At 38.4% G+C, this 25,913-nt stretch overlaps 1 protein-coding gene across 1 annotated transcript in view; it reads right to left on the bottom strand.

Annotated features, from left to right (window-relative positions):
• The window catches only part of ASZ1 (ankyrin repeat, SAM and basic leucine zipper domain containing 1), a 44,919-nt gene that overhangs the window by 16,366 nt on the left and 2,640 nt on the right, over positions 1–25,913 (bottom strand). The window contains exons 2-7 of the mRNA XM_026064512.1: positions 24,107–24,203; positions 19,475–19,597; positions 15,632–15,743; positions 6,670–6,781; positions 5,686–5,820; positions 3,917–4,029 (exon numbers count right to left, since the gene is read on the bottom strand). Of these exons, the coding sequence (XP_025920297.1) occupies positions 3,917–4,029; positions 5,686–5,820; positions 6,670–6,781; positions 15,632–15,743; positions 19,475–19,597; positions 24,107–24,203 (692 nt within the window). The remainder of the gene's footprint in view (positions 1–3,916; positions 4,030–5,685; positions 5,821–6,669; positions 6,782–15,631; positions 15,744–19,474; positions 19,598–24,106; positions 24,204–25,913) is intronic.

The raw sequence follows: 25,913 nt of genomic DNA, 5'->3' as shown, positions 1-25,913 counted from the left end.
AGGGGTATTCAATATCCAGAGGGTAACTTCAAAGCCCCTGAAGAACAGGACTTAGTCAAGCAGCTGAAGAAAGCCAGTGCCTGACAGGTATCTGTGTCTGCTTGTACAGTCCAGATCTCTAGAGCCAGGACAAACGCCTCATTAGGATGGCAGGAGGTGATAACTGAAGCTACATTCACTCCCTAAGGACCACACCAGCATCTACAACAGGCTATACTCACTGACCCTGCACAGTGGAGCACAATTGCCACCCAGTATGAAACGAAGAAACAGGAGCACCTGAGAGAGGAAATGGGACTTGAACAGACAATTGACAATGCCTGTGATGAAAGTTACACAGAAAACTGGCAGGGAGAAGACATCTGTCTCACAGAACTATGATGAAGTAAACACAGATATCAATGTGCCTCTTGACTATCACTGGACGAAAGAAACTAACTAGGGAGGGTGGAGGGGGGAAGAGAAATTGTTAAGCTGTATTTGTAAGAATAGATGCTGAACAGCCAGATATCTGGTATATTCGAGGAGGATCGGGTTAGAGATCATTTAAGCAAACTTGACACCCACAAATCCATGGGCCCTGATGGAATGCACCCATGAGTGCTGAGGGAGCTGGCGGACGTTATTGCTAAGCCACTCTCCATCATCTTTGAAAGGTCATGGAGAACAGGAGAGGTGCCTGAGGACTGGAAGAAAGCCAGTGTCACCCCACTCTTCAAAGAGGGCAAGAAGGAGGACCCAGGGAACTACAGGCCAGCCAGCCTCACCTGCATCCCTGGAAAGGTGATGGGGCAGCTCATCGTGGAGGCCATCTCCAAGCATGTGGTAGACAAGAAGGTGATCAGGAGTAGTCAGCATGGCTTCACCAAGGGGAAATCATGCTTAACCAATCTGATAGCCTTCTAGGATGGAATGACTGACTGGGTAGATGAGGGGAGAGCAGTGGATGTTGTCTACCYWGACTTCAGCAAGGCTTTTGACACTGTCTCCCAGAACAACCTCATAGACAAGCTCATGAGTGGACAGTGAGGTGGATTGAGAACTGGCTGAATGGCAGAGCTCAGAGAGTTGTGATCAGTGGCACAGAGTCTAGTTGGAGGCCTGTAGCTAGCGGTGTCCCCCAGGGGTCAGTACTGGGTCCAGTCTTGTTCAACTTCTTCATCAATGACCTGGATGAAGGGACAGAGTGCACCCTCAGCAAGTCGGCCGACGATACAAAACTGGGAGGAGCGGCCGATACACCAGAGGGCTGTGCTGCCATTCAGAGGGACCTGGACAGGCTGGAGAGCTGGGCAGAGAGGAACCTCATGAAGTTCAACAAAGGGAAGTGCAGGGTCCTGCACCTAGGGAGGAATAACCCCCTGCACCAGTACAGGTTGGGGGTTGACCTGCTGGAAAGCAGCTGTGCGGAGAAGGACCTGGGAGTGCTGGTGGACACCAAGTTAAGCATGAGGCAGCAGTGTGCCCTTGTGGCCAAGAAGGCCAATGGTATCCTGGGGTGCATCAGGAAGAGTGTTGCCAGCAGGTCGAGGGAGGTGATCCTCCCCCTCTACTCAGCCCTGGTGAGGCCACCTCTGGAGTACTGCGTCCAGTTCTGGGCTCCCCAGTACAAGAGGGATGTGGCACTACTGGAGCAAGTCCAGTGAAGGGCTGCAAAGATGATGAGGGGACTGGAGCATCTCTCTTATGAGGAAAGGCTGAGAGAGCTGGGCCTGTTTAGCCTGGAGAAGAGAAGGCTGAGAGGAAATCTTATCAACGTGTACAAGTATCTGAAGGGAGGGTATCAAGAGGATGGGACCAGACTCTTTTCAGTGGTGCCCAGCGACAGGACGCGAGGCAATGGGCACAAACTGAAACACAGACAGTTCCATCTGAACACGAGGAAAAACTTCCTTCACTGTGAGGGTGACAGAGCACTGGAACAGGTTGCCCCGAGAGGTTGTGGAGTCTCCTTCTCTGGAGATATTCAAAACCTGCCTGGACGTGATCCTGTGCAACGTGTTCTAGGTGAGCCTGCTTGAGCAGGGGGGTTGGACTAGATGATCTCCAGAGGTCCCTTCCAACCTCAACCATTCTGTGATTCTGTGATATTCCAGGAGATTGTCTTTTGAAACCAAGATTTCTACTAATCATCAAAAATGATCAAAATTATGAAATATCAGAACTGGCTACTACTAATGAAAAATCCTTGAAATTGCCAGAAAACATCCGTTGATAAAGACAAACAGGTTACTCATCTGGTGTAGATTAAACTGGTAGAGTTTAAAAAAGACCACTGGGCACACTGTGAAATTGTTGAAGCACAAGAATCACCTAATAAACATAACATTTGCAGTTAGACATCTGGCTGCCACAAAGTAAGTAGGCTTAACGTTTTCAGTGTCTTATTTTAAAAGCTTATCAAGATTACCCAGATACTGGTAGAATGTCCTCTAGCCACTGCCAGGTTTCTACAGGCCAGCACAAAATCCACTTGAATAACTGCTACATGGTGTTGGTGTGTTTCCTTGTACTAGAAAGTCTGGGAAACTTCCTAAATAACCTAAACTTATTAAAAGGTAGAGATCCCTCCTAACACTGAGGTCACAAAGTACAGATTCTATCTAAGAGTATGAGTCTCTGTGAAGAATACTAGAAGACCAAACTATTTAAAAAGAGTCAAATGATACCCCAGGAAGGAATTCAGGGTGGATCACAAAATAAGTTCTGTCTTTAAAAACAAAACAAACAAAAAAACCCCACCACACCACAATATTTGGGCTGGCTGAATAGTGACAAGGAATGTCACCTTTATGGCAAGCATCCAGGAATTCAAAAGATGATTCCCAAGGAGAAGACTAGGATCCCACAGGAGAACTGGTTCATGGACAGGAAGATATGCCCAGAACAACTCCTTCAGGAACCTATAAATAGTAAGATGAAAGAACAAAGAGGACAGCAGAGATAATGGACTTTAACATGTTAAACTTTCACCCTTCAGCTCCAAAAAGTACCTCCAGGATGATAATGGCTGAAGCACTGGAGGATAAAAACCTGACTGATGCGTGCATTCGTTTAACGACACAGCCTGGTGGCACTGAGGTAGTCTGAACTGCTACCTAGCGATGTGACATCAGCATAACGATGCAACACTGTGGCGCTTCTATTTAAGCTTGACTAGACTGAGCAGTGATAGAGAATCACCACAGACTAATCAGAGCAGACTATAGAGTAATTACAGGCCCCGAAAGTTGCCTTCTCAGGACAATGCAGCTCAAGAAGAAAGTGGATAGTTTGTTTTTGACATCTTAGCCAGTATATTTTGGGTCAAAACCACATCTGAGGTCTTCAGAATAGCTGAAGCAGGGGCTGAGTCCGGTCGTAGGACACCTGAAAGCTTCCGAGTCAGAGGCATGCTTACACAGAAGGTTCTGGAGCTTAAGTGTTAAGTATGAACTCCTGTTCATATTTAACACAAACTTCCTCAGGTGTATTGCCCTCTCCAAGGTAATATAAGTATCTGAATACATGTGTGAAAAATGGGATATAGCTCTTTCTGGCAGCATGAAGTTGAAAACAGGCATTCTAGGAAGGCATCAAAAATTTAACACCAAATGACGCTAACCAGAGACCAAGGAGTATCCAAGCAGGAGAGCATAACAGACTTAACAGAGTTGAAAAGAACTGAAGTTACAGTGGACCTTGCCTCTGTTACATTTCACAGTAAGTGAGAGGAAGAAAAGGTATAGAGCATGCTCTTTATGCATAATGTAAAGGAACTCTGCGGTCTTAAATGACAGTACATTAATATACTCACTGTGGACTCTTGGTAGCACTCCATGCAATACACAATATATATCAGTAAGACTTAATCATGTTATCAATAAATGCAACTTCTTAGGAAAATTTACGATCTAAAATTACACTATGTATTTACCCAACTCTGTGGTCAGGAACAGCTGTCAGAAATTGGTAGACAGTCTCTGTCTTAATCATTTGATGGTATCTCCCTTGCAAGTGATTTGCAGTCAAAGAAAGTAAACTATAAATCTGAAAAAAGCCAAAATGAATCAATTACTATTCAAATCTAAAACAAATAATGCATAAAAAATTGCACTTAAGTAAGACTACAAAGAGTTCTATCATGAATTATTACATACAGGGAACATGAACGTATACTATTTCTTCTTCTCCATGACAAACAACAATGAGGAGTTGAGAATAAGCCCACAGAGTTTATCAAGAGCATTTCTGAATTAACCAAATTCCAGCACAGTGATGAACTGGCACAGAGCAAAAGAGAATATGTAGTGCAGTCTAAAAAAGTTAGCACCCATCATCTGAGAAACAACAATACACCAACATGACCATTTTTGTGGTTTGTAGACAGGAGTTCTACACACTCAAGGGAGTAAGTTTTCTAAAGAGCAGCAGGTACCTATTTTAACATGTTTCCATGTGCATATATAGACCCATATGTATACATACGTACATACATATGTGAGAAAAAAAACCCTCCCCTCACAGATGTAGTTTTTGTAGCCATAATCTTTTTGACAACGCAAGGGGCTGTCAACAGTCCAAAGAGCAGACCCCCAAGCTGGAAGAAGTTACGTACCTCAGCACCATCTGTAAGACTTTGCAGTAACTGTGTGAAAGTTAGCATGTCACAGGTCAAGAGGCAATGAGGCAAGATCCATCTCTTAAGTGTGAGGAGCCTGTATTACCTCCAAGTCAGAGAGTCCTGTTCTATGATATGGCAACAGCCTGCTGAACTAACATGTCCTTTACCAAATGCAGAAAGAATTTGTAGCTCCTTTCAGTAACCTGAGCTGACAGATCACAACCTCAGATGCTGATGTTGCTAACCTACAGCTTTGTGCATAGTTACCATTTGTGTTCCTGCCTACTTCCCTGGAGTCCAGCAGCAGAACAAATAGCCACAATTCACCAAACTGAATGACACACTTTTAAAGAACAAGTCCTAAATTCTAAGTGAAACTGATATTCTATGATGCTGACTCTAGCCATCTGCCACCGCAAAAAGCCACCTCATTGGTAACAACAGCTCAAGACAAAATACGCAGAAATCTGACTGATCCACCGCACATCATCTGGTAACAACAGTAAACATCTATTTTAGAAGAATATATTCTGTGTTCAGGAGCACTCTCTTTACTCCAATAATTAATGGCTGCTCTTCCAATGATTTTTTGACCAATTTACCTTTCTTTAGACTGTCTTCCCCCCGAACACCGATTCTGAAGAGGGCCAGTACATACCACCAAACCCCCAAACCCATCTTTGTTTTCAGCCTTTTCACTTGCAAATTCAATCAGGAGTTTCACACTGCAATTTACTTTGGTATCTGATTTCTTCCACATAATGTGGGTCTTTTTCCTGCCTGCCCAAGTATTTTACTCTATCTCATATCAAAATTATTAACACGAATAATCTCTTGCTATGTATTGAAAATCTAAAGTTAAGAATTCTGAAAAAAAGGTTCCCACAAAAACATTACCATGTAAGGCACCATGAAAATTCAATGTATAACAAAATAATCTACATAAATGTATCAGCATATGTATTCAACTAGCTGATATAATTCAGTTAATTCAATAATATTTTTAAAGGAAGTAATACAATTAATAGAACAGATTTTTGAGGCAAAACATAGATTTGCATTTCAAAGAGAAAAACAAATACCTCTGAATGTTTATTGATTTTTGCCAGGTCCGCTGCTGTTTTCTCATCCTTAGTCTGTAGATTTTTGTCAGCTCCAAGCTCAAGCAACTTAAAAATTATGCTTTTATGTCCATGGCGTGCTGCCCACATTAATGCCTGCATAAGAACAACTTTGCTTTACCAAGTGAAACCATGCATATTTGAAAAAAAGGACCATAACTTTTTGAGGAAAACAAACAAAAAAACCAGTTCATGCAGAAGGTACACATTAAGAACAGCTCCGCAAATTATAAGTCACTGGAATACTATTAACTCTAATGTTACACTCAACTAGACACTCTTAAGTAGACATGAGAGAAAACAGTCACAGTAAAGCACCTTAAGACTTTCAATTAAGAGGTAGAATGCAAGATTTAAGTATAAATGACAGATGTTCCAATCAGATTTAATTCATTTACTTTATACACATTGTAAAGAGACCTTTTTCATATACATTACTACACCTACAAGCCCACTTGACAGACTGTAGAATTCTACACAAATTAAGATTATCTTCCTTTACAAGGCTACTTAAATACAGAGGCTTTTTTTTAAGTGCAGGACCACAGTGGGGAATCTCAAGAGTAAGTAGCCAACAGAACTCTGAAACTGCATATTGGGCAGCTCTCAGAATGTTGTGCTCCACAACAGTTCCACACACAGTTAAGTACTCAGGATAGGCAAACCACGCGAGATTAGGTGCATAGGGAGTAAAAAAGAAAAGAGGTTCAGTGATACGACTTCCAAAATTTTTCTGATGTGGCAGAATCAAAGACAAATAGAGTAAAACCTATTCTAAAGAGTAAAACCTAACCTAATCTAGCAAGGCGGTGTAAAGCAGAAGAGTATAACAATGAGGATTTGGGGGTATTTTTGTTTCTAAGGTATACTTAGAAACAAGTTTATGGGTTCCTGCTTTTTAAAAACGTTATCATTAGTTACAAGACACAGAAGTAAATCACTTACTGAATATCCATTTTCATCTTGGGCATTTATGTGTGATCCATGAGCAACAAGAAGAGCAGCAACCTGAGGATAGCCTTTTCTAGCTGCATACATCAGTGGAGTCATTTGTCTCCTGAAAAGAAAGGGGAAGGGGGAAAAAAAATAAAAAATAATAATAAAAAAAATCACAAAACAAACAAAAAGAACCCCACTGATTTCAAGATGTCAAAATCCTTCTGCATAATCAGGTACAGCACCCCAATTCCGTAAAGATTTTCTGTCCTATAGAACAATAAAGCAGAGAATGAAAGCCTGAGATGCCATATTCACACTTCAGCACATGGTTCAATTTAACAGAACTTCCAGATTCAAGTAATTTATTTCCAAATAGCAGTTTTAAAATGCTTTAGGAGTTGGTATTTATTCTCCAATTGAAAGGAAGTCAAAAGTCAATTGTATTCCTGGACAATGATGAAACAAAACAAAGCAAGTCTCTTCCAGAAGTTTAGAATATAGGCTTATAGTACTTCTGCAGAATAATGTTGAAGAATACATTGGTGTTTTATCATCTCCGAATTCAAGCAATGCATTAAAACACAAACAACCTTAACAATTCCCAGCTGGGAAGTGTTACAGTAACTTGGTGACTAAAACATTTTTGTTCTGGTTCTGAAGTACATGAAACCAGTTTTCAAAGACTTGTTTTATCCCCCTCTCCCTTCTCCTGCTGCTACCACAGACCCAGTGGCAGACTTCTCATTTAGCACATACCGCAGCTTAATGAGAAGGAAATGGGTATAGTTGTAGATTATAGTCTCCACTCTACTTTATTAAAAGCACAGAATATCAACAAATGATCCATACACCTTTTTTCCACCAAAATTCATTCCAAAAAAGTGGCAGACTTTTACATTTTACTTAAAAAATTATTTTTAGAGAACACAATTTAAGTGACAAATTTTACATACAGATTAATTTAAAATGAAAGTTCTGAAAAGAAATATTCAAGTTGTGGAGGGCATGTTGTAAAATGAAATTGAATATTTAAAAACTAAACTATGTGTATACCTGCATACCCTCTCTGGTAAAAACAGTATATGCAAAAGAATCACAGGTCATATCACTTGTCAGTGCGCAAAGCTATAGTGTTACTAACATTCAGAATCCTTCTGTATGTACCTTGGAGTTTTCCGAGAATTACCTAAAAATGTCATACTAAAAACTTAAGTTTCCAAATGCACATTAAAATATTTTTGTCCTTTATCCCATTCTTTGTTTTCTATTCCCAGAACTGTTTGCTTTGATGCTTTCTCTCCAACATACTACTACTACTTGCAACTGCTGAAGTGAGTGCTTACAAAGACCACCCTTTCTACTGTTCTACCCCCAAAGCATTACACAGTCTATTGATCTGAACAGATGCATATTTTTCTGTTGAGAAGCTCATAAGAGGAAGCAATTCTGAATTGCTCTGGAGATTTTGAAAGAAAAAATATTGCTGAAAAGCTTCTGTTTTAGAAAAATATCTCTCAAGATGTCTGGCACACTTATTTTTTGGAGGAAAAACACTATATCATGGAATTGAAAAATATGTAGTATCGGAGGAGAAGGATGTCTAGTTTCTGATCACTATAAACAATTCTGAGTGAAAATATTTTACTGATGATATTCAATTATAATTTATTATATCTTAAAATGCAATTTTTTTACAGCAAAAATATTATGCATTGTTTGTAATGTATAGCTCTATGGCAAAAATCTACTGGCAAAAGATCATTCTATTTTGGTAGGAAGCAATTTGAGGGGAGGAAAGTTTTTCCAACATTCCTCCGTTGTTCCAACATTGTGCTGCTTAATGAGTTCAATAGCGACCACTAGAGGGACCCTGAAAAGCATATGTAAACCAAAGCGGGTGTCCTAAAAATACTGACTTTTGCTTCTTTCCAGAGTATTACTAGAACTAAGGCCTTGCTCATCTTTCTTTGCTATTTCTCATTCACAAAAGGTCTCTAGAGATAGTATTTCATTTCATGCAAGCACAGTTAAAAGTCCAACTGAAAAAATTCCAGACATATAAATTTGAAAGACCCTTATGATAGGGAAAAGTCAATTATTTAGAGATAAGTAAAATGAAAGGTAACTAGGCCTTCCCAAGACATACGCTCAGAAAGAGAAAGGTTTTTGATAATGTAATGAAAACAGACTTGCATCAGTCTAAAACTAATTCAACTTATTCTATCAACACTTCAAAAGCAGAAGTTCCAAGTGAATGTGAGGAGCAACTTTTTCACCAAGGGGGACAGTCAAACAGTGGAACAGGTTGCCCGTGGAAGTAGTATAATCTCCATCCTTGGAGGTTTGCCTCCACCTGACTGAAGACCAGACTGAATAAAGCTCTAAGAAATCTGGTCTGATGTCACAGCCGACCTGGCATACTACTGTTTTGGAGTAGGAAATGTGATTAAACTGCATTTATACAGCAATAGATATGAATGGGTACTGTTTAATGCCTAAGACATGCTGCATAACCACCTCAGAAAGCAAGGTCATTTAACATGTATGTCCACAAGAGGGAGACTAGAGCATTAGGGAAAACAAATCTTGTTTTGCTAACTCTGCAAGATACCCCCTCCAAATAGATAGCAAGCTTTAAGATGCCAAATCCAGTGTTTCTTGCTAAACCTGAAGAGAATTTAAATGCATTTGCACAATTTATTCTGCAGTCTAAAAAATGTACATAGCAAGTATAGTGATAACCATCTAAATAAAAGACTGCATTAATGTTTGACCTAAAGAATCCGTTGGTCATTTTGAAAAATCATGTAGATACTCTAGTTTCAGTAATCTGGCATGGAGCTGACCCTCTTTTCCAAATACCTGAAAAGCCCTTTTGTATGGCACAATTTGCCAAATTGTTTTTGCTCATATTGAACACGATACTCAAGTGATACTCAGTGTAAAACAAATACAAACCTTAAAAGACACAAGCAACTTACTAATGTCATTTAAGCACAATGTTTGTTCTAACTGTATTTGCTTCCAGCTATGCAATATCTAAATAAAAACAAGGCATTTGCATGGTCTTATTCTTTATCTTTTAGTCTCCCTGTTTTTATGCTAAGTCTGGAGAAAAAGATAAAAACAGAAGGCTTTTCAGTTCTCAGGACCATCCATCTATACAAACTTACAAGAGACTTTCTTACAGGCCCACTTCCTCCTGTCAAAATAATGGAGAAAAACACAATCACAAGCAAATGAGCAGAGCTGAATAGTCCTGACAGCTATCATCACTTGGAGCATCCCAGCTTGGATAACCATGTGCCATGATAAAAACAGGTAATACAGTGACATAGTTTTCTCACTGGAAAATGTTCTGAGTACCTGTCTATATTATTAAGTTTAATTCGTGGTGCAGAATTCTCCACACCTGACAATATATATTCTTAGGTTACTCTCTTCTGCCAAAAAAAAAAAAAATTGTCTTCCTACAAGATTTCGGAATGAGGGGGAAGATGCCTTCCTTCTAGACACAGGTCACCTCCCACTGGGGAGATTTCTATGGAAAATTCAGTATTTCAGGCTGGTGATCTTGAGAAGTGTAAGCTATATTTAAAGTTTCATAACCGGATGGATGTTTACTAACTAGACCGCTGCATCACTAACATCAGGGAAAAAATACAGTAGATTAGTGTTTCTCCTCAATTTTTTCTTCTTGAGATCCCAAAACAAGGAAATGATGCTACGAGGCACTCTAATCTTTTAGTCTGTTGATCTGCAAACTGAATACTGCTTCAAACAACCTGGCAGCATCTTCAGAAGTTCTTGGCACCAGTTTCATCGCTCCAGCACTGTGTACTATGCTTGGAACTGAGAAAGGAAACAATAACAGTGTGTCTACAGCAACCAAAGGAAATCTATTTGCTCCTTTTCTGCTTATTGGGATTTTAAGGGGGAAGGTGGGAAACCCTATACAACAAGTAGAATTGGAAGAACATACTTGTGTATTGTGAGCTGCAAGACACTTTTCTTAAGCACCACCTACTGGAGCAAGTTAGGAGAGTCTTCTACCTTCTGGAAGCAGAACTTGACAGGAGAATGCAACTTACAGCTCTAATAAGGTGGGGCTGGAAAATGTGGCAGGCTTAGTTTCAGGATCTCTAGTTTTAAGTTTCATTTCAGATTGCCAGTTTTATATCCTTCTGCTTCTTAACTCTGTCTACACGATTGTTTTAAAATAAAAGAGATACCCATATAAGTTTTCCAGCACATAGAAGTTGAAAAGGTAGACAGCTACAAAGTTATTTTCATATGACCCCCCCTCCCCCAAAAGGGAGTGAATAAGAAAGGGATAACAAAAAGAGCATGGCAGAACTCTATGTTATGACGCTTCCATTCATCCTTCTCTGTCCTCCTACTGCCTCACCCCATCACATTTTTACAAGCAAGCTGGTCTAGCTAGGGATAAAGAGGACAGGCACATTCTGATCTAAAGTAATAAAACAAATGAGTTATCCACAGGATCAGAAACCTCTGAGTGTTTTCAACTTTACTTTCAAAGTAAGGGTAAAGTCTCCAATCAAGAAATTCAGAACATGCATGGGAAATATACTCCACTTATCTGACGAAAGAACAATTCTGTACCAACTCCCCCCCCCCAAGTATTATGCAAATAAGCCATGAAAAGCGTAAGCTAGTAGCACAAATAATAATTTTAGTATACTTGGGATTGAATGTTGCTGATACAATGCTAATGAACTCCAATACCAGTTTTGTTCTTGTGTGACACAACGGCTGCTCAGGTGACATTCCAAGGCATCAGAGGACACTGTTCCTCTCAGAATACTTCTGTCAAAACCAGCATCTAACATTGGCACCGTCCCTGAGTATTTTTTACCTCTGCCCAGAATCTGTGGTCAACACTCCTAAGTCTGTTGGTCGCACTGTACAGTCAATACTAGCTGGGAAAGGTCTAATCATTTATTTCCAATCCTAGACTCTTCTGCCCGAACAAAACAGCTGATGAATAAGCCTCAACACTTGCATTTAAAAGTCACCCTTTCAAACTCATTTGTACGACTGATTTTCTTTGGGTCTCTCCCCTTTGGTCACACATTTATGGCTGTTGTGATTTTTTCCTAATTCAGATATGGAAAGGGAACAGACTTGTGAACATTGTCCATCTGCACACAGTACTTAGGTAAATATACTTGCTCTCCCCCCATATAATTCTTTTATTTAGTCCCTCTGTGCTGATATGTGAGCAACACAATGAAGCATGTCTTTCTGTTCTGAGTTCATAGTGCTAGAATAACAAACTCTCAGAAAGTAATGAGATATGTGTAATCACAAGGTACCTTGTTTTTTTTCTGAAGTAGATCAAAGATCTTTACTCAATCAGTATTAAACTTCATTTAAATGCCCCGATTTTCTTGCCATAAAATGCACTATAATGCAGTAACTTTTCCCAGGCTATTTACCTATACTTAAATGTACTATTTGTCATTTGGCAAACGTTAACTATCACACAATGATAACGTCAAGGTCTTCGAAATTATTATGTGGCAGTGCAGACTTACTATCTTATCAGCAGCAATAAATATCTTGCTAAAATTGAAGTGTTACACAATTGCTTTATTCTGAGTATGCAACCTGAAAAAGAGACCTACCTTTTGAACTGGGCAATATTAAGATGAACATTTCCCCCTTCCATTATCATCTTCTCAAGAGGGCAAAGTAGACTAACACTTTCATTGTAAAGCATTTTTGATCCTCCTCAAAACTACTCTGAATGTAAGCATAAGTGAACATACCTAGGCAAACGAATACCATACTTTAATAATGATTATATTTTAACGTGTATGCATTCATGTATATGATAGTATGCTTCAATCTCAACTTTAAATCTTTATAAAGACAAAGGTCTACCTTTTATAATATTCACCTAAAAATCTGAAGAATTTCTAAACACTTTTCTTCAAACATACATGAATTTCAACCTGTTTCACAGCAGAAACACTTAAGGGGAGGCTTGGTCACTGAGCAGGACCTGATTGTGTTAGAAATTAAGAGTGAAGAAAAAATCCACACAAACAGAAACAAAATCCAATACACACCCCATACAGAACAAGAGACAAAGAGCTTATTTCAAAATATAGGAGGTTTCACTCATTCGCTTATTTGTACCTTCTTCTAACACAGTTACTGGCATGAACCATCAATTCAAAATACTCTCCTCACGTGCAAAACCATTAGGTTTCTTTTACACTACTTTAAACAACAACTTGGAGGATGTCATCATCAAAACCCAAGTATACTACACATGCTATTAAATGCAGTCCTAGCAGCAGTTTTGTTATTTAGTTATCAGTCGGTCATACCTTTTCCTCCACCCTCTAATGAAATAACAGCTTAACATTATTAAACCAATGTACTTTCAGGAAAGCACTGCAGGTTAAAAAGAGTTTTAAGAAAAGACTGCTTAACTTTTTCCTGGCCTTACAAAAGGATGCAGTATACCATTACATTTTAGACCAGGAGGGAGGTGAATGATGCAAGACAAGCACAACAAATTTATCAGGGTAGTATTCACTTAAATAAAGCACAGATGGTATAGTAGCTCTATAGAGACTTTACAGAACATCTTACAACACCTTCCTGTATTACCTAATGATTACCTTTTTTCCTGTTTATCTTTCAAACCTCTTCAGTTAGCACTTATGCTTTGATACACTCCATTCTCATCAGACAAAATTTTTTTTATAGCCATCAGTATTTAGTCCCTGATTTTGATTCAGTAAAATACCAGAAGTAAAGTTACTCTACTTGTTGATACCATCGCCTCAGTACTCTATTTTTCCAAACACATTATCTTTCTTAGACAGCACTTCAAAAATCTGATTGAGATTTCTCACTAGTACTTCCACCTCATGCACACTTAATGAATCAGAGGGAAAAGAAAAAAAAAAAGAGTAAGTTTCAGTGTATCATCTCCAAATCAAGCGAAATCAAGAGTCCATGCAGGCTGCCCTGCCAGCTCAACAGAGAGAGGATAAATTCCAACATTTCTGTACTACACCAAAGTACTCAGCTTTGCATTCACACACATTTCAGTTGTTGGTGGACAAAAGAGAAGTTGAACTCTGTTCTTCCTAGAATGATACTGGTTCTTAAGTGCTGAGACAACCAAATATAAAGTTTAATTCTTAATACATTCCTTAAGCTGATCACACACGAAGGAATCTCACAATAATCTCAACTCATTGACAATTCTGATGTCCTTTTATGGATAATATGGAAAAGCAGAACAATAATAGCATGGGCAAAGTGGGACTGGAGCACCACTCAGGTCTGCATTGATTCCTTCTCCTCACAGGAGCAGGTTTAGTGGATTCCCTCCTACCGTTTCAGAACAAGTAGTTCTGTTCTAATGATGGAGCAGCAAGCACAGAAGTCAGGTATTGGAAAGGAAAAAGGGCAGCACAAAGATTTTTGAAAAATCCAGACCTAGCTATCTAACCTCTACTCTTGTTTGGTGCAAATTTGGATCGTCACATTATCTTTTTGTTTGAGAAAGATTATTCTTCCAAAAGTGAAAAAAACCTGATGTACACAATCTGATGTACACAAGCATAACTCATATGTTAGCACAAGGTCTTAGGGTGCAAAGAAAGATAACAAATAAATATTTGTATATAAAACCAACTACACATAACATACACTAAGTTTATAAATAAGGTTTTGCCCTTAAAATTCCTCTCGTGTCAGAATCCAAACTTTTTTCCAAAGCTTAGCCAAAGGCCTTTAAGTGTAAACTAGCAGCTTTGCACTCTGGCTTACATTTTCAAGCACTCAGGACAAAGTTTAATGATGCAGAGACTTACCCCATTTTTTTCAAGCAGATTGTTTAATGCAACACCCAGTTATCTGAGGGCAACAATATGTAATTATTTCAGAGTCTGAAGCTTCCCTTCTTTCATGACCCTTATCTGATAAAAATGAATGGCTTTTTTTTTTTTAATATCACACATCAGTGACACTTCAGCATAACTGTGTTTCCTCCCTGCCTATCAATGCTATGCTTAGAATGAAGTTCAGGGCCCAACAAAACATCTGAACTCTACTAAGGAGAACAAAGGGGCCTCCCAATTATGTTTCAAAAAGAGAAGCACAATCCAGATACCTCAGGTAATGAGAGTTTTAGTCTGTGGTGAAGAGGTAAAAGAGCAGTAGTATAAAAAATGAATTTTAGTTAAGTGCAGAACAGGCAGTCTCAAAGTTAACCAGAACACTATCTTCTTTTTTTTCCCAGCAGAAGGAAGACAGTTTATCCTGGGTCAACACAGAATTTCTTTCTTTTTAATGCAAAATGAAACACTGCATCAGACTATGCAACTACAGATAGCTCACAATGTACTGCCTCAGACTGCTGAGGCATGAAGTGGTAGTTCAAGAAACAAGCTGTTGTTTTTTAAAAGGAGATTAAATCATGCTTGCACTGGAAGAAATGTATTTTATTTACACAGGAATTTACTTTTTCACAGGTGACTCTCTCAGAGGAATATACCTAGGAACCCATAAAAAGCTCAAAAAGAAGTGGTGAATTTAAATTAAGAACTAACTCTTTTACCCCACATCCTTATACAGAAGGGGAAATGTGATTTGGGTAGGGCAGAGGATGTATTTTTTGAACTTATACTATAGGCAACGAAGGGTATTGTATGATTTATTTTTTCCTCAATTTATATCTTGTTCAGCTGGGGAACATACTCTAATTTGATAAAACTGATCACACTTTATTATTTACTCAAATGAATAACTATACTAGGAGAAAAACAACCATACACTCATCTTCAGCTTTTTGCAACTTCACCGCTGTCTATACTATATACAGAATGAAGTATACATCATCTGTGGCAACAGTTATGGCTATAAGGATGTCTCTGTGTATTAATATTAAATTTTAGGCTGTATTAACAGATTTTACCTGCAAGCAAGGTTAGGATCAGCATTCCTTGACAGAAGTAGTTCTACAGTCTTCAAGATCTTTTCCTCCAAAGCATGTGCAGTACATGCTGCCATCAGCACAGTGTACTTATCTGTTTCAAAAATTAGAGAATTGCATACATAAACACAATGCTGATCCAGAATTTCCTTTCAAAGCCTTTACTCTTGTTATAATTCAGTTAATTAGGTTCTGATACACTAAGACTCTCGGGAAATGGAAGAATTATCAAGTCAGATAAAGGCATCTGAGTACAGAAGATACTCAGAGGAAATGGAAGTGGTAGAGCATCTATCCCTACTGAAGATGAGGATGCTTCTTGGCTGTCCAAAAAACCCAGCAGAAGTTTAACTTTAGATGCTTGTTTCTCAAATCCTGGTCCATACAAGCAGATTCATTTCCCATCCCCCAACCCCTAAAAAGGGAAATAGTCAAGGAAAGAAAGAGCTTAGAGGAAGTTAACTAGAATGGACAAAAAAAGTGCATGAAATATATTTATCACTCACTAGCACTATCAGTTTTAGAGAAGATGGAGGCCCATACAATGGACAGTTCAAGTAACAAGGCTTTACTAAAAGGCTTTAAGAGAAGGAACTACATTTCTAAACTAGACTAGACTACTACTGTGCACTAGTGGCAGGAGGAGGATTAAAAGAATGTTTTTATAGATGTTCTTTTCCACACCTACAATACTTAAAGACTAGTGAGGAGAAACCTGTATTTGCTCCAGTTCTGAAGCCAGCTGGGTGTTACATTCTACCTTTGGTCATGAATCCGAATTGCACACTGCAGCTGTTTGTCCACAAAGCAGGGGGAATCTCCCTTCCCACGGTTCTCCTATAGAGATGTGGGAAACAGCACACATCAAGGACCTTAGTGAGCTATTTGGCTCTAGCGGCAATTAGAAGACTGCCATTTGAGTGACTGCCCATTTTGCTTGTTGCACAAACCTGCATACAAGTTCAAACATGCCTTTAACATTTTGTTTTAACAAATACAGTTTTAACTGTACATATCTTAGAACATACCATGAAGTATTACAACATATTTTCTAACTTTCTGGTAGAAATTTTAAGACTGTGTATGTGCTAGTACTTTTATTTCTCAGCTGAGGTCAGGTTTTAATAAACAAATTTTTAACTTGAAGTGATGTACTTTACTCCAATATCCAAGTCTCAACACTTTTAGTCCCTGAACAAACACCCAAAACCTGAGTTTTGTGTTTAAATTCACCTGGGTTTTACATACCATCTTGTAATTTTCAACTACCTCATGCAGAAGTTCTAACATACACAAATCAATATATTAAATGAATTCACAGAGTCACTTAAACTCCTGAACAGTAAGCAATTAACATTTTAATAAACTATTTGATACACTGGCTGACAGATTCTTACTCAGAATGTTTAACATGGTTATCAATAATAACATGAACTGAAAGCTGACAGAAGGACTTCAAACAAAAGGTAGTGATAAGCTCTATTAGTCTGGGAACGGTATCTAGAAGGAAACTGTAGTTATATTTGTATTCAGTATTTCAGATGGTGATAAGGAGTGGGAAACTGATTTCTGTGTAGCATACCCAGAGCTCATAGGTGTGAGGAAAAGAAGGGGAAGAAACATGTCAGAATCACAGAATCACTGAGGTTGGAAGGGACCTCTGGAGATCATCTAGTCCAACCCCCACTGCTCAAGCAGGGTCACCTAGAGCACGTTGCACAGGAATAATCAGGTTTCTCTTTTCTTTTGCAGAGAAAAATTGATGAAGACTGAAAAAAGATTAGTTTATGTTCAGTCTGAATGAAAAAAAAAAAATCTAGAAGAGCTAGTGAATTTACTTCTCAGAGATGCTGCATTCTGATCCCATGACATGTTCAGTGCTACGCTTAGTTCCTTGTTCTTCATGACTACCAAAGTTCATTTTAATATTAGGGTAGAATTAAGTAACCAGCTTGCAAAGAACGATTGCAATGTGACTAGAGATGATTACTAGTACAGCCATTATTAGGATTATAGGCATTATAGGATTATTAGTATAGGATAACTTAACTGATTGCCAGCTGATATAAAACAACCAGCAACACTAGTGATTTTAGTACCACTTTAGGAAGGCACAGCTGTTACTGAACACATGTGGCCTGACCTAAATCAATCAACAACTTGCAAGGCTGTTCCTAGCTGGTCCGTATTCTACTGCCCACAGGACCTAGCTACTGTTTCCCTACACACGCTAAAAGGGAAACAAGCTGAGAAACCTGATCCTAGCAAACTGCCACTTAGGGCAAACACTGATGGCCACACTTTGAAAAAATACCCTGTATGTCGGTTAACTGCTCAGCCGAGACTGCTGCCCAGAGAAGTCTGTCCAATTTGTAGCTCTTTACAGCCATAAACAAGGTATGTTGTAAGCAGGTATGGGTTGTAGGAAGCCACATGAAGTTCTCTGAAGTAGGTTACAAGGATAGCAATGAGAAGACATGATCACTTTTGGTGCAGGTAATCTACTCTCATCTCGTAACTCTGATCAGTTTCCCTAGGAAGTTCAAGAAATTTTTTAGTACCGTCTGCACTTCAGTCTACTACTACTAAAAATATTGGCAAGTTACTGGAAAATAAGATCAGTGTTTTTATGAACTTAGTATTGTGTGCCAAATTAGTTTCTTCTGTATTGCAAAGTCTTTTCTTGGGCTTGGACAAATCTTCCAACAGAACGAAAGAGAAGAAAAATAACCACAGTTTAAACAGGAAAAAGTTATTTATAAGCCATAAAAGTTGACAGAGGAAGTGATCAGATGTATTACTTTAGAAATTCCATTAAACTCTTGCAAAAAAAAAAAAAAAAAGTGGTCTAGCAACACACTGAAGAAGAGCTTTCAGTTAATAGAAAAATTATTTTAGAGAAAGTCCACATTAATTTATCATGAACTGGACAGCTACTCCTGTAGGCAAATTATTTCTTCAACTACAGTCAAAGGAGAACTCCTAGTATTTGTTACCATCTTTCAGATTTGCCCTTTGAGCTGCTCTTGTGTAGTCAAAAAAAAAAAATTAACCTAAAAAACAGTACATCTTTATTACTGTGGTCTGAAATAAGCAATCACAAGAGCAGGTCAGCTGGCATATTTGAAAGGCCAGCATTGAGGGGCTGGAGAGCAATAAACTGTAACAAACGCAGCTGGAAGAGAAGTGTCCATTACAGCTATTAGAAGATTAGACTAGATTAGGCTAGATTTTGAAAACTTCTGGAGTGGGCCCATGTCTTTTATCATATATTGCAGTATTTAACAAGAGTAGCTACCAATCCTGCTTTCGGATTCTGGTTGGTTCCTGCATGTTCATACTTCCTGACAGGAACAAACTAAGGAGGTGCTAACTCTGCAACTTTATTCTTTAATTCTTGATGTTCCTACTCTGCAACTTTATCCTGTAATTCTTGAGCAAGTATTTCCAAATGCTGGTTTTTAAAAAGCACTGGGGCGGGGGAGCAGGAAGAGAGAGACAGAGAGACGAAGAAAAAACATCAACTGAATTCAGCAGTTTCAAGAACATAATTTTTACTTTAAAAACTAGCTAACAGAGCACAACATGGTGTACACATCATCACAGAAAGTGCCCCCCACTGAGTTTTCAAGGGCAAGCAGCTACTTACTATTATTACATTGTCAATGCATCTTGACTATATTTTGCAATTTTGGATGTGAAATCTAGTCTAGGCCCCAGTTCCATTGGGGACCTTGCTTTTTTCCTATATAAGTAAACAGAGAATAAGGATAGGACAATGTCTGGTATTGAGAGTATTGACCACTAATTTCATTCACGTCTTACCTATTTCAAAGCTTGCATTAGCTCCTCTGTCCAGGAGAAGACGCACTACTGCAACATCAGCCACACTGGCAGCATACATCAGGGGAGTCCATCCAAACTGAAAGCTAGATTCTATGCTTATACCTGTCAAAATTTAAGATACTAAAATCATAAAGTTATACCAAAATAAACACAGATTTTTATAAACTTCACTTTAACATACATAGTTACCATAGTTACTGATTTGTGCTTACACTTGTGTTTACTCCTAGGGAGAGAAAAGTCTTGCTTATAGCATTGCTGTTTTTTTAAACATCTTTTAACAGTTTTTAAAACATCTGGAGTACCAGAAAACAAGTTTTAGAACTGACCCCAAGGAAGCCCAGTTCTTTATCCAAGTAGTTAAGCACCACAGAAAAGTTACATTAAAAAAAATATATAAGGGATACATTTATCAGCAAAAATAATTTCAGAGAAGTGCACAGAATATCTGTTTTCTCCACTTAAGTACTATAGCTTTCTTCAAGCAAACCCAAGAACTTTGATTCTTGCCAAAGAATCAAGTGATTTGTTGTGGAGCAACTTTCTCCTCTTATTATTAGGACCATATTGACTAGGGTTTTCCTGCTCAGAGCTCCTTCTATTCTTTGCCTTCCAAGGCAGCTGGCTAGCAGAGGCCAGTCTTGCATTCAGTACCAACAAAGTATTATCTTGGTAGAACAGAAAAATAGAAGATAATGCATGATTCAGTCACAATCACCAGATTTGTTCATTAATCCGTATAATAGCCACACCTTCCTCTGCAGCTAAAAGCAACCTTGCCCGCCAGTCTGCCCAAATTCACCAAGTATAGACTCATTTGACAACTTTCAAATAAAAATCTCTATACATTCTAAGAGGCACCATCTTTCCTTCAGTTCTTCCTCAGAAGATTATTTCCTCTGCAACACTTAGTTTCCATTAGCTGATTTCACATTAGCCCAACAGTGATTCTAGATAGTCAGAAGTACTTATTTACAAGAGAGGACTCTGAAAAAACACAACTGTCCTAAGAAATTTGTGACGGTCAAGCTGCATGCTACCTTTTTATGCTAAATGTATATTTACTCTCCTTGCCTTGGTAATTTGTCAAAGATGTGCTCAGTATGGCAAGTCAAAGTCAGCCAAGCTTAGGTATTAACAGGTCACTGCCCTGAGATTGATTCTTGGACTATTTTAAGATCACTGGAGCTGTAGAAGTCATCTTTAAAGAGGAAACTTTCAATGAATGCCAGGTGCTGAAGCATTCCAGCATCTCTAATCTCCAGCAAGCTACAGAAATCACAGGCAAAACTTTTTAGTGGCACACACATACTAGCTGCAGTCCTTAATGTCACAGCATTCCAGTTTTCTTGTAGCATACAAAATAAGGCCCAGAACAAAGTTCTACAAGGAGTTCCACTAAGCATTCCTTAGCAGCCATATCTGAATTTCCTTGTAGCCAAGTCAGCTCAAGAATCTAGAAAGTCTGATATACAATAGCCAACTGAGTCAACACTAGTAGGAAATGAGCGCTGGAAAGCTGGCACTCTGTCAGCCTTGAGTTAAGAAGTTACTTCTCCTCTTAGGAGGAAAAGCAGACCAGGTAACTAAAGCTCTCATTAAGATGTTTTAATTTTAATATATAGTTGAACAATAGTGACAAAAGAGCTATTTGGGATGTATATAGAGACTTATTCAAGCTCGGGACAGGATATTTTCCTCACTGCTTTCTTTAGATATATAACAGCCAGTATCTGCCACAACGCTGGTGCTTTTTCTAAGAAGTTCCAAAAGTAAAATGGTCTTTCTGGTAACAAAATGTCCAAATTGCTTTACAGATTGTTTTTCATGCATGGACTCCTGCAGTTTCTCTAGTGAGTGCCCTGAAGTATCACACAGTCTGAGTCACAATGCATCTGAGTTATAGACAACTTTCTTCCCTCTATCTTTAACTAGGAATGGGGAGAAATATATTCTGGCCCCAGACCTGCCCTAGAGCAGAAACTATATGAAACACGTGAATAATGGTGAAGCAAAAGAACAGCAAGGGAAAAATGATGTTCCTTCTGTGATTAGTACAGTTTCTCCAGTACCTCTTTCAGATACTCTGCTGATTGTGGCTAATATTAGTAATAGTAGGAAGGTTGCTTTTATACACAAAAATGTAATCACAGATTCAAAAGGTTAATAAGGTAATGTCTGAAAACCTATGATCAGATTCCACACACAGATGCTAAATAATTCCGTGACTGACGCCAAAAATCTTGAGATGTTGAAAGACTTGTTTAGTTTAACAATAGCTTGTAATATTAGAATCTGTTCACATTCAGACTGAATTTATCTGACCTAGAAGTTGTAAAGTGCTTGATACCAAAAGATTTCTCTTCTGATACTTCTAATAGAAGTATATATTTATTTAAAGTCTGTCAGCACTTTGTGCTGTGGTTCACACAATACCTTAAATTTAATCAGAGCTGTAGATGTCTCCTGCTGCTGGACCAGCAATGGTTCTCATCTTACTCAGGGTTCACAGTTCCAACCCAGCTGGAAAGTTATCCACTTTTTTTCCCCACATAGTTTGCTACTACTTTAGCTCCCTGAACTGGTTCACACAAGATCAGATGAGCTCCAGCACACATGCAAAGATGGGATGGAACAGACTGCTGACAAAAGGAATGAGGATATGACTGGAGTATATGCCACCTTGAATGAGCCCAAACTGTTGTGAGGTCATAACATTTAGTTCTATCTGAGGAAAATGAATATATGAATTATACGGTATAAAGTATTTTACCCCCAGAGCAGACTAACACGCCATTCAAAGTCATCTTTGCACCTGCTACTTGCTTGCATTATTTTGTGACACACTTCAGAACTTGTTCTTAGTACGCTACCATTTTGTGCTTGTCCATCTCTTAAAGGAGGCCTGTGAAACTGCCTCAGCACTAAAGAGTCTTCAGTCAATCATTAAGAAAGCCAGAAGATGACATGTTCTTGTTCTGTTTGAAAGAATAGCCACAACTGTTGCTAGGAAATCCACCTGTCCAACACAAACTGGGAATTTGTTCAAGCGCTAATAGCAAGCCTCCTATAAACTCTACTGAACATACACTAGAAGTGACTGAATTTAGAGGTAAAGATTTCATCTGATTGAGCACAGATATTTTGGAGGACAGTGTTACCTTTCTCCAGAAACATCTCCCAGTTTGAGATTTATTACCTACTACTGCTCTGCAGAGGCAGTATTGGATGTGTCAGAATTTTCCTGTTAGCCATTTTCTTAGGAAATTTATAGATCTTCTTGTGATACTTTGCCTTGTACATTTCTGGGTACAAGATACCAAGCTACAGGAATCTTTTGCTTGACCTTATGTTCTTACAGATCTGTATCATCATCTTCTAAAAGTGTAAAACAACCCATTATGTGATGGGCATCAACATGGAAAGGTTCGGTGTGAACTATTAACACTTGAGTGAGTTACAAGGAATTAAAAATGGAAGGCTGTAACACAAAACAATTAAGCAACCTGATGTCCAGACATCACTAAAAATTCTACCTATAAGAACAGGTTTTCTCAAAGCAAGGGATAAGGTGCATTTCACTCATTATTATGTTTCTGAGTTTCAGCCTGTATAGTAGTTTTGATTAATAAATAAATAAATAAATAACTCCTCACTGAGGTGAAAAAACAACCTTCTTTTAAAAGGGCAAGTAACAACATTGTTTTAAAACTCAGAAAAACCTTACTAACTAAGAATCTGCTTTCTTCCAGCCATAAGACAGATTTTTCTCAGAGAACAAGCTCTTTGCTACTATATTCTGCTTGCTTGCTGAAGCAGAACTTCCTGACAATTATCGCTAGGCAGGTTATTCAGCTATGCAGTTTTGATTGCCCTGGATGCTTCAATAAGTGATCCAATCCTCCTAACACTGAATAATAGAAACACATTATAGAGAAATACTGAGTAACAAAAACAGGGAGAATGGCTTTTAGTGTTGAAACGAACTAGTTTTTAGTCATGATTTGTAACTGTGACAAATGCCATACAAACATTATTAGACCTTTTGGAATCACAATGTCCAGTCACGTTGCCAAGACAGCAGTATTACACATGAAGCACACCAGAAACACAATAATGCTGATGAGCAAGAAAAACAACATGGAGTTTCTAAACTGTGGGATCATTAAAAACCAAATGAAGAAAAGAACCCCCAGCAATACAACCTTCAACATCAAGGTAAAAAGATCCAGTGAATTCTCATTCTCAATTTAAACCACTTCAAACTTAGTGTTTGTAACAGGAGATTTTCAGATTCAAGATGCATCTGAAAACAAAGAGACACTTTATTTCATAGTTCACACATTATAGCTTTGTCAATATTCAAGACTCCTGACTGAAAACATGAAATAAATATAATTCAGATAAAATTTACTGGAATACTGCATGCTGAGTCACTGAAAAAAAAAAAGTACCTTCATCTTTAAAATAAGAGTCTATATCCTGTATCAGAAACATGGACATAGTGCTACATGCACCTGAGACATTATTTTAAAGTGAGAAACTTTTAAGCATGGGAAGTCTTGCTAATGAAAATTAAAAATATTCAACTTCATAATTCACTTTCCTCACCTGAGTTTAAGAGTTCTTCAATCAATGATACATCACCACAAGTCAGAGCTTTCTTTAACACATCATTCTTGTCTGCCTGCAACATTTGCTCCAACTGCTAGATAAGCAGAATAAAGTTAAGTTAAAAATCAGGTAAATGTTTCAAGATAAAAAAGCACAGCCTGATTTTTATATAGATGTATTAAGCACCTCCATGAAGACAAAACAGAGAAGGAAAAAAATAAAAGAAAGGTAAGGCTTTCCTTATTCCATCTCTGTACACCTGTTTACATTCTACTGCCAGAAATAAGTTTTAAGATTAAATTTTTAGAAAGATTCCATTCTCTAAAAACGTAACTATGAACTTTCTCAATGAACCTGCTATCCTTCTACAGTGCTCTCATTTTTCCTTAATGCTATTCAATTTCAGTTAAGATTCCTTTTCATCTTCTGGTGCTAAAGGAATGTTGCATCATCTTTCTTAATTTGTTTTGCACATTTCACATGTAAAGCAGAAAGGCACTAAAAAAAATATATACCTAGTATGATCAAAGATAAAGGTTATGATTTGGGGCAGTTTAGCTCAGTGAGTAGCTATCTGGCTTAAGCCAGCATGAATCCACTGCTGGAGAGGATGACTGGTTCCCTTCCCTCCTACCCCTGTGGCAGCAGAGGTATTTGTGTTGCTGAATCATAAGTGAATTGACAGAAGTGATCTGGCTGAAAAATGACCCCCTCCCCCCCCAAAAAAAGAGAGAGAATGAACAGTTTTTGAATCACTCAGTTGCCTGATTCACTTTCTTTTCAGCAGCATCACAGATTTGTTCTAGATTAAAGCTACAGATGTAGCTAAAGATTGTTGCTGGCATGACCTGGACCATACACAGTAGTTGCATACGTTGATAAGTCAAGCGTTGTTCACTAGCGATATCTTTGCAGATAGAAGAGGGGAAGGAAAGATGGGAAGTTGTATTTCATTATAAGTGCTTGAAGTCATGACACAAAAACTCAGGATTATACAATTTATACAATTATATTATTATAAAATATTTATACTACACAATTTTATATATTCATATTATACAGTTTTCCCTAGCATGCAGTAGTCTATCTTTCACATGACTTTCGTACAGGTCTTAACAAGCTCTCGGTGTGTAGAAGACCAAAGGCTAAAAGCAGCCAAGCTAATAATTTAGCCTTATTTTCTGCTCTACTCACCCAACAGATTCTGAATAGTGCATATTTTAGAAAGATGAACCTTGATTTAAGATCAAGATCACTTAAAAAGAAATGATTACAAACTTTGGCAGAGCACTATAAGTTTTCAGTTTATTTCCCTTTTCAAATTCCATCCATGAGACAACCTAAGGGCTAAAAAGCCTTGTAGAATCTCTTTTCTCCTCACACCATCTTTTCTCAAATACAATAAAATCACATAAGTCTTCATGTTAATATAAAACACAGTCCAGAGATTTAAGATCTAAAACAGCTTCCAGGCCTCAGGTCTATTTCAAATTTATTCTCATGTTGAAATAGTGACTGGGATCATTCATTATAAAAGAAAAAAATATCTGGGAGAAAAATTATTATTATTTTTTTAAGGAGATAAACAGCCCCCCCCCCCCAAATTTGTTTTTTGTTTATCCCTAGATTAAGGAGACATCACCCATCATCATGCTACAACAACCACAGCGGCGGCGCCAGCTGCGCCGCCCGCTCCGGGCCCGCTGAAGGAGGCTCCGTCACGGCAACGGCTGACGCCGCGGCCGGCCCGGCCCCGAGGCGGCACGGCGCGGTCCGCCCCCCGGGCCCGAGGGCGCCGGCAGCG

This window comes from Apteryx rowi, unplaced genomic scaffold (genome assembly GCF_003343035.1).
Source record: "Apteryx rowi isolate R43461 unplaced genomic scaffold, aptRow1 scaffold_219, whole genome shotgun sequence".
NCBI lineage: Eukaryota > Metazoa > Chordata > Aves > Apterygiformes > Apterygidae > Apteryx > Apteryx rowi.
The sequence above is the reverse complement of the archived record's forward strand: the minus strand, read 5'-3'. Positions and strand labels throughout refer to the sequence as shown.